The sequence below is a fragment of the Helianthus annuus genome, chromosome 17 (genome assembly GCF_002127325.2).
Source record: "Helianthus annuus cultivar XRQ/B chromosome 17, HanXRQr2.0-SUNRISE, whole genome shotgun sequence".
In the NCBI taxonomy this organism is placed as follows: Eukaryota; Viridiplantae; Streptophyta; class Magnoliopsida; order Asterales; family Asteraceae; genus Helianthus; species Helianthus annuus.
Window position 1 is genome coordinate 69,614,965 of NC_035449.2, and position 12,652 is coordinate 69,627,616.

At 30.4% G+C, this 12,652-nt stretch overlaps 1 protein-coding gene and 1 long non-coding RNA gene across 3 annotated transcripts; both read left to right on the forward strand.

Moving 5' to 3' along the window:
- The first annotated feature begins 1,447 nt into the window (after nt 1-1,447).
- LOC110922900 (dirigent protein 22) lies at nt 1,448-2,367 on the forward strand. Its single transcript, XM_022167097.2, has one exon. It carries the CDS (start codon nt 1,657-1,659, stop codon nt 2,221-2,223), a length of 567 nt encoding a protein of 188 aa, XP_022022789.1. The 5' UTR covers nt 1,448-1,656; the 3' UTR covers nt 2,224-2,367.
- A 134-nt stretch (nt 2,368-2,501) lies between these two features.
- LOC110925504 lies at nt 2,502-5,282 on the forward strand. 2 transcript variants are annotated; one of them, XR_004887269.1, is made up of 5 exons: nt 2,502-2,743; nt 3,564-3,607; nt 4,262-4,394; nt 4,498-4,589; nt 4,917-5,282. It is a non-coding gene; the product is annotated as an uncharacterized LOC110925504 (long non-coding RNA). The 2 variants fall into 2 exon arrangements; XR_002584503.2 differs by lacking the exon at nt 4,498-4,589 and having other exon boundaries at nt 4,917-5,250.
- Nucleotides 5,283-12,652: the final 7,370 nt, after the last annotated feature.

Consider the following 12,652-nt stretch of genomic DNA (forward strand, 5'->3'; position numbering starts at 1 on the left):
GTTATTGTTAACATCTTGTGATTATGACGTCATCCTGGTTGTTTTACAGGTACTGAATAATCAACTTTGTTTGTGATTACACTTTACTATGTTTTTCAACAAAATGAACAATTATAAGTATCAACGATTATGAGCTGAACTTTTATGTCAAAATGATTGTTAGATCAAATTTGACTGTCCTTGCTCTGATACCAATTGTTAGGATCTGAGTTTCTTATGATTGTGTTTTTGTTTGATAATTATGAATATGAATGAGTATAAGTGCAGCGGAATTAAAATGGAAACAAACTTTCAACACACAATCAAATGGAAGAATTGCTTTCAACACACATGTTTGTCATGAAATCGAATGATTATATTTATTACAATGATTGAATTACACTTGCATGCATGCAATACAATCTCCCCCTCAGCCTGAGCTCACAAATGGTTTGTTCGTACAGAATGACTTGTGAAGAAAGAGCTGATAGAACAGTACAGGGTACTGTTCTATTTATAGCGCAGAACAAACCAATGAAGCATCTTTGCTGACGTCACCATGAAAGTGACATCTAACCTCCTAACAACCTACAACCACTGATCTATACAAGCACTGTTATCTAACCACTAATTACAATACAATACAACGAGATAAGCTAAACTACTGTTTCTCATTCCACTGTTATATTCCCAACAGTGCTTTGTCTTCAGCAGTACTTGAACCATGACAGTAGATTGAGCATCAGTGCTTACACTTCAACAGTCTTTAGACTTGATCAGTTGTTGAAGATCAGCAGTTGTAGTAAACGAACAGTGGATGGAGATCATCAGATGTTAGGGCCACTTCCAAGGGGAAAGACTGATGCAAACATCTGCTTATTGTGAACCCACTGTTCTGATCCAGTTTTGGCTTTATCAACTGTTCCTTTGGTAGGGTTCAATCCCAACATACAACCAAGTCATTGCATGAAACATCAATCAAGCACAAGTTACAAGTCCCTAATACACAACAAGTGAACATGAATGAATCGCTTAGGAAAAATTAATGAACGAATAATGGTCTAGAAGATGATAACACATTCTTAAATGAAAAATGCCTATGTATTGTTGATGTCCTTAATATTATAAAGAAATGTATGAGCTTAACAACAAACAAATGAAAACGCCTATGTATTGTTGATGTCCTTAATATTATAAGGAAATATATGAACTTAACAACAAACGGTGTAGATAAGATTGGCATAATCATTATTATAATTTCCTTTCTAAAAGGTAATTATATTCAAGAATGGTGTTCCCTCCACCTAATCAAAAGATTCAAACTTGAGTGTGAATGCTACCTTCCACTTGCTTTCACAAAAGAAAACAAGTGTCTTCCAAGAAATTATGGAGTTGACTTGCCCACTTTCTTTGTGAATATAGACATCACATATTTGCATATATTAAGGTCTCATTCTTCATTAAAAATCCAAGCATTTTAATATGCAAGATTATATGTTTGGTGTCGCTTAACCTTTTGATTCGCTAAGTAGTTCGTTTAGTATATCATCGATTCGGGCTTCCTTCTCGTTTGTGCTCTCTTGATATTCTTATAGCTAAAAACAAAGAATTCGGCCTCATTTTCAACATCTTCAAACTTTCTTACTTTTGCACAACTTCGCGAGTTTGAATCGTGAAATGAAGATCGAAAGTGTGGTCTTGATGTTATGCGCAATGGTCATAGCGATACCATGGGCGCAAAGTGTTTCCGAAGGACCAAAAGGAGTGGAAGAATGGTTCAAAGAGCTTCCCATTAAAAAACAAAAGGTTACAAAGTTGCATTTTTATTTTCATGATACCACAACTGGACCAAGGCAAACCGCCTTCCAAATAGCCGAATCCAATATCAGCTCAACGACGGTTACACAATTTGGTCGCACGTTTATGTTTGACAACCCATTGACCGTTGAACCGGATGCAAGGTCCATGAGGATTGGTAAAGGTCAAGGGTTCTTTGGTGCTGCTTCCTTTGAAGAACCTAGGTTTCTTATGAACCTTAACTTTGTGTTTACACAAGGGAAGTATAACGGTAGCACTCTACAGTTTCTAGGAACAAACCCGATACTTCATCGGGTTCGCGAGATGTCTATTGTTGGTGGGACTGGGGTTTTTCGACTAGCACGTGGCATTGCGACGGCTCAAACGTATTTTCTCAACGATACATCTTCTATCGTTGAATATAATCTTATGGTGATTCATTATTGAGCTCGATGATTTTATATACTTAGTCATTTGATTATGTATTTAAATTTGAAGGTTCAAGACAAAATAAAAGTGATGTTACGCTATGTGCTCTTTGTTTTTGATATTGGCAATGTATTCATAATTGAATCCGCTTTTATTATTGGATCTACAAGTCGGATTAGGCGGACACCGAAAATACTTTAAAAAAAATCAAATCTTCTTCCTATACTAATAAACAAAAATCTTTTTTGTACACGTGTCACTCTCTGGTGCCTCCTCACTTTTAATCTTATCTTACTCTATAATAAAGTAAACTCAATGTGTACACGTGGCAACTTTTTAGATGAATGAATTGTTGATTTTGGCGGGGGTTTGGTATTGAGAATGAGTTCGTATATGGGTCTATACATACCTGAATTCCTCTTTATTCGGATCCATTAGAAACAAAAGAAACCCCATATCCCTCTTTTGCAGAAACCCTAGCGTCAAAATCTCTCAGCCAATTCCTTCTTCTTCCCTTCAATGCACAACGATTTACAAGGTATGGTTATTAAATCCTTCTTTTCTTCTTCAACAATCATACATCCACTTTTATAATCATCCGTTATTTCTTCAACAATCTTACATCCACTTTTATAATCATCCGTTATTTGCTCTTCGATTGCATATTTGTAGTCGTGTTCTAACTTTTTTCTTCGATAGATGTTCTTCACTTCTTTAGTTTGTGTATTACTAATGTGTATATGATTAACCGATAGCCACTGTTGCAAATCGATTCATTAGTGCTTAATTTGCTGAGGAATTTCAAGAAATCGATTCATTAGTGCTTAATTTGCTGAGGAATTTCAAGAAATCGATTCATTAGTGCTTAATTTGCTGAGGAATTTCAAGAATCTTTGATTAGTGAGGAACTTTTTCATGCTAAAACTGTTACATTGTTTGAAAGTTGTGTTCCCCTTATCCACGTACTAAAAATTTACACGGTGTTAGCCTTTCATATTTGTTAAAGAAGTATGCCAAACACTAAGGAGTTCTTTTTAACATTAAATCACATCATATATATATTAATGGTTTCAAGGAGTTTTTATAATAAAAAATTATATACGGTTGATTATTTAAATTGATTCTACATGTCCAATGTGAGTGAGAGTCTTATTATCCTTAAGAAATTGATTATTTAATTATTTAAAGGATGCTTTTATTTATTTTTGTAAATGTTTACCGATGATAACGGCGTTTGGTTTATGATGTGCTTTTGAAGCAGGCAACTTTAGTTAAAGATCAAGTTATTGAGGTTAAACTAGATATTATGCTTCTTTAAATAGTTGGGTTATTGAGTGAATCTTTTGGTCTTTTGACAGAAGTGGTGAAGTTTGTTCAGAGTATGCCAAGACACTTTATTTAGGTCAGTTAGCCTATTTTTTTGCTCCTTAAATTTCTTACAAGAATTTGAATTTACTTTTTCTTAACTTTATTTGGGTTAACTGAATAGTTTATAATATGATGTTCAAAAGAACCATGCTAATGTTTAGGTCGGTTAGCCTATTTTTTTTGCTCCTTAAATTTCTTACAAGGATTTGAATTTACTTTCTCTTAACTTTATTTAGGTTAACTGAATTGTTTATAATATGACATTTAAAAGAACCATGCTAATAGCCCATAAGAGGCGAAAAGCTTTCTGGGCGCTTTATGGTGAGGATTATGTATCGGCATGTCTAAATGATGGTTACAAATGTGAAAATTTTCTAGATCGACTTGTGGTATAGGTTGAAGCTTGAGATTTCTTAGCAATAACTGATTAAAATGATGTTGTATACTTTTAAGGGTCTATCACGATACCATTGAGCTATCTTTTTTTGGATTTGTACAAAATATTTTGATAGCATGGGTATTTAGACTGGTCATTCTCTTCCAGCTTCTATTATTTCTTTTCTTGAGTGGTGACATAATTTAAAATATAGCGATAAAATGATTCATGTAGTATAGAGTATGATTTGATCTTTTGATTCTAATCAATTCCCTTTACATATTTGATTGTTTGGACTTATGTGGCAAGCAGATGATGTTGCTTCAGTTGCACTCATTCCAACTCCAGTTCCAGTTTCAACAAACCCAAAGTGGCTACTGAACTCGCATTAAAATACATTACACTTAGACCCTTCAGCTGGGATCAAGATACTGACAAAGTCAAGGTGAATGTGTATTTTTGTGTTAATTGTCTACCAGTTGTAAGTTTATAACTATATATTATTTATTCTTGCTAGCTTTTAAATGGAAGCAAAATTTATTTACCAGGTACACTTTCTTTTTGTATCTAGAAGGACCATTTTCATTCTTCACCGTTTTACGCCTTTTAACGGATGAATGCTTTTGTTACCTACTTAATTGTGAGTTGGTTGATTTTGGGTTACCCTTTACCTTTTTAATCTCTGTCGGGTCAAATAAAAAACGTAGGTATGAAGTAAACAGGTCAAATGGATTGAAAATCACCTAAAATATATTAAATCATGCAATCTCTATCTATTAGTTTACTTAGAAGGTGAATATAGACGTGTTTCGGTAGTCTTCCCACCAGCTAATGTCAAGTGTAGTTCTTATTTTCAAGAAATTAACCGGTGAATGCTGAGTTTTGAATATTATTTTAGTTTTTATTTTCTTTGTAGTTTGAATTGACTATTCATGCAATAAAGGTCGTGTTTTTTTGTTGCTTACAGGGTAATACCAGCGGATCTAGGAACAAAACCAGAATTACTCAGACAATTTATGTGTTCTTTTGAATGAAGATAGAATCTTGATCATAACAAAGAAATTCACAATTATTGATCTTGAAATGATATCGTTCATTAGGTTTTATTAGGTGGACACACAATTTAGATGGGACCAAAAAAGTTTGAAACAAAAGTTGTTGCTTGGAGTAAGGGGTTATTGGTAATGCAGAGCGGCCCATAGTAATTAGTAGCCCGTATATTTTGGGTTTGTAATATGTCAAAAACGTTTTGTCAAGTGATGGTTTGATTTGAATTCACTAAATTTTATGGTTTGCAAGTATATCATGAAGATATGAAGATTTTTGATGATGATACCAAGTTTATACCACTATAACTAAATGAAATTGTTCCAACTTATTTAGAGATGGATGAACAATTTATATATTTTGTTTAAAAATTATGTGTATTTAATTTTCAACTTATTTAAGTTAATATATTTTATTTCACTTGATTATAAATTAAAGCTATATAATATTTTCATTTGTTAAACCGAGTGTATACGCGGGCTCTAACCTAGTAATATATATTACATATTAATTTTTTATACACAAAATATAATATAATATAGTATAGGGAAAAGATCAAATAGGGAGTTTATTTTGGCTAGGAAGTGTAGGAAGTAATAGGATTAGGACATGTGGCAACATTTAAAATAAACAAAAAGGGTATTTTAGTCAATCCAACCCCTTCTTCTTCCTTTTCAAAACCCAGTAACTTCAAAACCCACCATTTTCAAAACCCACCATTTTCAAAACCCACCATCTTCAACCATTTCTTCACTTTCTATCTCAATAATCACTACATTATAGTGCGATTTTCATCACCAATTAATGATTCAAACACCCGATCAACGTGTTCTTCAGCTTTTTTGAAGAAAACCCAGTTTAATTTCATAAAAAATCTCGTTTTTTCCGGTGATTTTGGAGATAATCACTCGATTCGTTCGATTCGAGCGCTCATAAATGTTTCAATTATTCAAAATTCGTCAATTGTTGAAGAAATCACTTCGATCCATGTAAGAAATTCTTTAATTTCATTTTTATGGGTTTTTGATTTAGTTATTGCGTTTTACGATCATGGCGGGGGTCCGGGGGCAGCGCCCCTGGTAGCGGGGTCCCAAGGGCGGCAGCCCCTGGCGGGGTCCAAGGGGCAGAGCCCCTGGCTGGGGTTGAGCTGTAATAAAAATGCATCAGAAAAATTAATTTTTCAGAAATTGGCTTATTTCGAAGACAGTAATTCGTAGACAATTCAGACAGTTCACAGTCACAGACAGTTCCCAGACAGTTTTATTTGTCCATTGCGTTTTAGAAATAAGAGAGTTTTATGTGTTTTCTGGCTATTGCGTTTTAGAAAAAAACACATTTTTAAGTGTTTTTAGTCATTGCGTTATAGGTAAAACACATTTTTGAAGTGTTTTTAGTCATTGCGTTTTAGGTAAAACACATTTTTTAGGTGTTTTCAGTCCATTGCGTTTTAGAATGAGTCATTTTTAAGTGTTTTCTGGCCATTGCGTTTTACAAATAAGACATTTCTTTGTGTTTTTGGTGAATTGCGTTTTAGGTAAAACACTTTTTTATGTGTTTTTAGTCCATTGCGTTTTAGAAAACAGACATTTTAAGTGTTTTCTGGCCATTGCGTTTTACAAATAAGACATTTGTTTGTGTTTTTGGTGCATTGCGTTTTAGGTAAAACACTTTTTTATGTGTTTTTGGTGCATTGCGTTTTAGGTAAAACACATTTTTATGTGTTTTTAGTCCATTGCGTTTTAGAAAGTATATTTTCTTTTGAGTTTTTAGGCTATTGCGTTTTAGAAATAAGACATTTCTTTGTATTTTCTGGCCATTGCGTTTTACAAATAAGTCATTTCTTTGTGTTTTTGGAGCATTGCGTTTTAGAAAAATGTCATTTTTTAGGTTTTTTTTTTTCATTGCGTTTTACGTAGCTGGGGGTTTTTCTATTGCGTTTTACGCAACTGGGTTTTAAATTTTTTTTTTGAAAATATAGCAATAGTATACTCGTTTTAAAGATAAAAAACGCTCGTTTTTTTGGTGCTTTTTTATAAAAAAAAATAATGTCGTATGAAAGAGTTATTAACGTTTAAAAAATGGGGGGGAATTGGAGGAGAGAGAAACTATTGGCTTGGATTGACTAGAATGCCCCTAAACAAACTCACGTGCCTCTTTTCTTCCCTTCAATTTCCATCATTTAATCTTAGCCCTTGATTAACTAAATGGAAGGTCAAGATCACTTCCTAGCCTTCCTAGCCAAATAAACTTCCTATTGTAACTCCACCCATATAGTATAATATTAATTAATATAGTTAAAGATAAACATATAAATTCAAATTTAATTTAATCATTATCTATAACTAATATAAATGTATCAAATAATATAATATAATATAATATAATATAATATAATATAATATAATATAATATAATATAATATTACTTAATATAGTTAGAGATCAAATATATAATTTCAAATATAATTAATAATTATCTATAACTAATATAAATGTATATCAAATAACTTTTCATATTCCGGATATGGTTAAATGCATTTTACATGGGTTTTTTTTTTAATTTTACATCATTTTGGATTAAGAGAAAACCCCCTTAATTTGTGAGAACCTAGTGAACTTAGACATGTGAGGTTTAATTTGAATATTTAAATGTAGACTACTAATTACAGAGGTTGTTGTAGACACTCAAAATTAAAGTTAAAATAAATAATAATAACAATAATCATAATCATATCATAATAATTGAAATAATCTATCCACTGTAATAAAAGAAACCAACTTGTGGACACGTATCTTGAAGGTATCCTCAAATCTATATTTATCTTATATTAATTAAATAAGTAATAAATTAATATTAAATCTTGTCATACTTTAATAAAATATTATCCTCAAATCTAAATTGTTAATTTAATATATTTTTAAAACAACTACATTTCTTTCCTACGTATCTTATATTAAATATATAAATAATAAGCTAATATTAAATGTTATCCTAATTTATTAAAAAAATAACTTTTTTATTATTTGGTATACAAAATTATATTTATTCAACTCGTGTAAAACGCTGGGTTTTTTAAAATATAATTTTTTTATTATTTACTATACAAAGTTACATTTATATAACCCGTGTAATACACGAAGTTTTTAAAGACATATAACTTTTTTATCATTTGCTATGTAAAATTAGATTTATTCAACACGTGTAAAACACAAGGTTTTTTAAAGATATAATTTTTTTCTTATTTAGTAGATTTTTCAACCCGAGTATACACGGGTTTTTAAAGATATGATGTTTTTAGTATTTAATATACAAAATTACATTTATTTAATCTGTGTAATACACATTGTTTTTAAAGATATAACTCTTTTTTAGATCTATTCAACACGTGTACTATACGGGGTTTTTAAGGATGTAATTTTTTATTATTTGGTAGATTTATTAAACCCGATTATACACGGTTTTTTTAAAGATACGAAGTTTTTAGTATTTAGTATACAAAAATACATTTATTTAATCTGTGTAATACACATGATTTTCAAATATATAACTTTTTTATTATTTCATATATAAAATTACATTTATTTAACCCGTAGAATATACAGGGTTCATAAAGATATAACTTTTTATTATTTAATATATAAAATTACATTTATTCAACCCGTGTAATACACGGGGTTCTAACCTAGTATATATACATATAAATACATTGAAATGAGTTTTTATATAAAAAAGAGTAAATTACGATTTGGCCCCTGTGGTTATATCACTTTTACCCTTTCAACCCAAAAAAAGAATTTTTTAATATCTGAGCCCCAACGTCTTTTTTTCTAACCCTTTTGGCCCCTAACACTAACCCTATCCATTAAATGTTAGGGGCCAAAATGGCTAGAAAAAAAAGACGTTAAGGGCCAAAAAGGTTAGAAAAAAAGGCGTTGAGGGCTCAGACGTTAAAAAAATCTTTTTTTTCGGACTAAAAGGGTAAAAGTGATATAACCACAGGGGGAAATCGTATTTTACTCTTTTTTATATAAAAACTCATTTCCCTATATTTATATGTATATATATTTGAATTTTTTAAAGTATTTACGGTGTCCACCTAGTCCGACTTGTAGATCCAATAATAAAAGCTGATTCAATTATGAATACACTAGATTATAACCTCGTGTATTACACAGGTTAAGTAAAGAAAAAATCAAATAGTTAATAACAAAGATTTAACAATTAGAAAACAATATTTTTAGCACGCGTTTCTGATATCCAAACAAAATTTTGTGTCATATATGATCAAAACGTGTTATGTTTGTTAAGTTTACAAATATGAAAGCATTTGAACCATCGATTAGAAGACCACCTTTATCATTGACTTTCTCACGAGTTTTAATAGTCATGTGAACATACATCTAATAACCAAGTTTTATTTAAAGGATAATTGCATATTTCCCCTTCTAATCATCTCTTTATTGCATATTTACCCAGTTCAAAATTGAAATTGCATATTTCCCCACCCTTAATGAAAATTTGCTTAATGGCAAACCTACCCTTTAAACATTTAAAAATCCCTTTGTTATTTTTTAAACCAATATCAGATGAAACGAAACAGAAAAATTGGAAACACCCTAAAACCAACCAGCGATTCCATACTATCGTTCGAAATCAAACGATTCAAACTTCAGTTAGCGTCGGGGGAAGAGAGCTTTAGTCGGTACAACAGTGTAATAACGCCATCGTTCTATTGATTTTATAGGACAAACCAATTTAGTGTATTTTTTAACCGAGTTTGGATACCTATTCAATTTTGTCTATAGTTTTTAAGTTTGATAAATGTTCACTGTGTAATAAAGTTGTTTCAGTTTTATTTAAGATTTTATTTCAATGATTAATGGAGTCTTGTTTATAGTAGACATTTGTTTGTGTTACTGTTACAATAGGTTTCTTCATGAAGATGAGGTTGAAGATTAAGGGTGAGCAGTTGGTTAATGTCCATTAGAATCGCCCGGAACCAAACCTGCAAACACATCATGAGAAATGAGAAACTGTGAATACCTCAAACCATCGAACATGATATTTGTTTGGGTTTCACGATTCTGGTTCTATTAAATACAAAGGATCAACCAGCGACATCACATAAGAATACGATAATAGTATCAAAATGGTTTTCTCAGGGTATTGTATCAAAATGTTATTTCTTTGAAATTAAAACCTTCAATTTGGCTATGGTGACGATGAATCAATGATGGAGGACAATGAAGAAGACGGATAACGATGATCAGATTTAAAGTTTTAGCAAAAATAGGGTAGGGTTAAAATAGTCATTTTATAATTTGTTTTTAGTTAAATAAATCAAATGGATAAATTTGCAATTTTTTTTCAAGAAAGGAGGGGAAATAAGCAATTTAGGTTTTGGGTTGGGTAAATAAGCAATAAGAGAAATTTACGAGGGGAAATATGCAATTGCCCCTTTATTTAAATAATAAATAATAGTGGTCTTAATTGATTAGTTCTAAAAAATGTTAAAATGTCCAGATTAGGCATATATCAATTAGCCAAATAGATAAACTTATAGCTACAAAATAATATTTAAATTTAAATTAATCAGATAAGTATAAATTATCGGTAATTATTAAATTATACAACTTTAAAATTTAATATTTTATGAAACTTTATCCGTAATTTCTTAAATGTTTGAAACATATATTAAATCTAATAACTTAAATTAAATAATAATTATCTACAATTAATGACGGTCTAGAATAATAACAAGTGTGATTTTATTGGTTTCTTTTATTATATAGTATAGATTGCCAATAATGAATCACCATAAGATTATATTCAAATTTAAATAATATCTTATAAAATATAATGTTTAAAAAAAATCCAAAAGTATCGTGACGACTTACTCATTTTTGTCGACGTTTCGATAGTTGTCTTCGTCGGTGTGGATTAAAAGGTACAAGTATATGATGCCTTAGTGTACAAGTGATTAAAGCTCAACGTACTTTGTCATTATCCCGGAATGTTTAATAGCTACATAATGTCAAGTGATTAAACACTCATCTTTAACAAAATTATAGATAATTAGTTACTAATTACACTTTATCCCCTTTAAAAAACTAACTCCCCCCCCCCCCCTGAGATTTTTAAACGGTCATAACTTTTTGATACGTTAATATTTTTTTTTAAAAAAAATTGCACCATATAAACGAATATTTTATTCTTTTAATTTGAGTATAGTATTGCTATAGTTTTTTAATTAAAAAATTAATATATTACGTGATTAATAGTGTCTAAGGGTGAGTAATAACTGAATCGTTATATGATATAATTATATGAAGACTATATAATAATTTTTATTATAACATAAACTGATAAAACAAAATTATAAAAAAGAAATCATACATTGATTTTGTTTATTTTTATCTACGATTTGAAAAAAAAAATATTCTTAATGGTTGACTTTCTGGGTTTCTTTACTATGACGAACTAAACCAATGTCATTTGAACATCGGGACATGTACGGTATAACATCGACTTTTTTATATAAATAACGTCGTTTATCCTTTTTGTAATAATATAATATAGCGTTGTATAAAATTTCAAATATATTGTTGTGACATGCTTATTATTATGTATGATAATGATTCGATAAAAGAAATATTCGAGTGGATTAAAAATAGTGGACTTTTTTGTCCTTTATCGTCATGAACCGTTTCTAGATGCCGACCAACTACATCAGTACCGGTACGGTATTTGTGATTATGATTTTCTCAACGTGGCGGTATAATATCCATTGAAAAATAAATTTTAGTTGCAATATGGTATTATTTTTTCGGTATCCTAAGATATTTCGAGTTCCTATGGTACTGATACCATGACGAACCAAATCGACACCAACCAAAAACACAGGAACAAGTACTAATATTTTTATTTATGGTTTTAGGTCGACGTAAACAAGTGTCGATTGTTATACCTAGTGTTGGTATCATACTGATACTGTAATAAACCAAACCGATGCCGACTAAGAGCATTCACATCCAATCCATCATATTCTCACCCTAAAGTACACTAAAAAACATTACATTTTTTCTCTCATTTTCAATTAAATAATATTTTTTATACCTTTATTATTACCTTTTCTCTCTCCTCTACTCACAACCACTTTCAAAATATATTAAAAAATTATATGGGGTGAACAGTGTCCCCCAAATATACAGATGAACAGTAACATTTTCTCTCTCCTCCACTCACAACCACTTTTTATACTCTTTATATTTTAAAAACAACACACACATAATTTAATATGCTCTAAGAGCATTCACATCCAACCCCCTAAAATTATACATACATTCCACTAAAAAACAACTCCTATATCAATATATTTCCACTAAAAACAAATACTTTTTCTCTCTCATTTTCAATTAAATAATATTTTTATACCTTTATCATTACATTTTTCTCTCTCATTCACTCACAACCACTTTCAATATATATTAAAAAATTATAGTGGATGAACAGTGTCCTCCCAAATATACAGATGAACAGTAACATTTTCTCTCTCTCTCCTCCACTCATAACCACTTTTTATACTTTTTATATTTTAAAAACAAAATATGATGCCTTGTGAATGCTCTAAAACCGTGTCACGAACCGTGAGAGAAT

What these genes read in the sequence shown, in the direction of transcription:
- LOC110922900 (XM_022167097.2), top strand. Translation starts at nt 1,657, where the DNA reads ATGAAGATCGAAAGTGTGGTCTTGATGTTATGCGCAATGGTCATAGCG.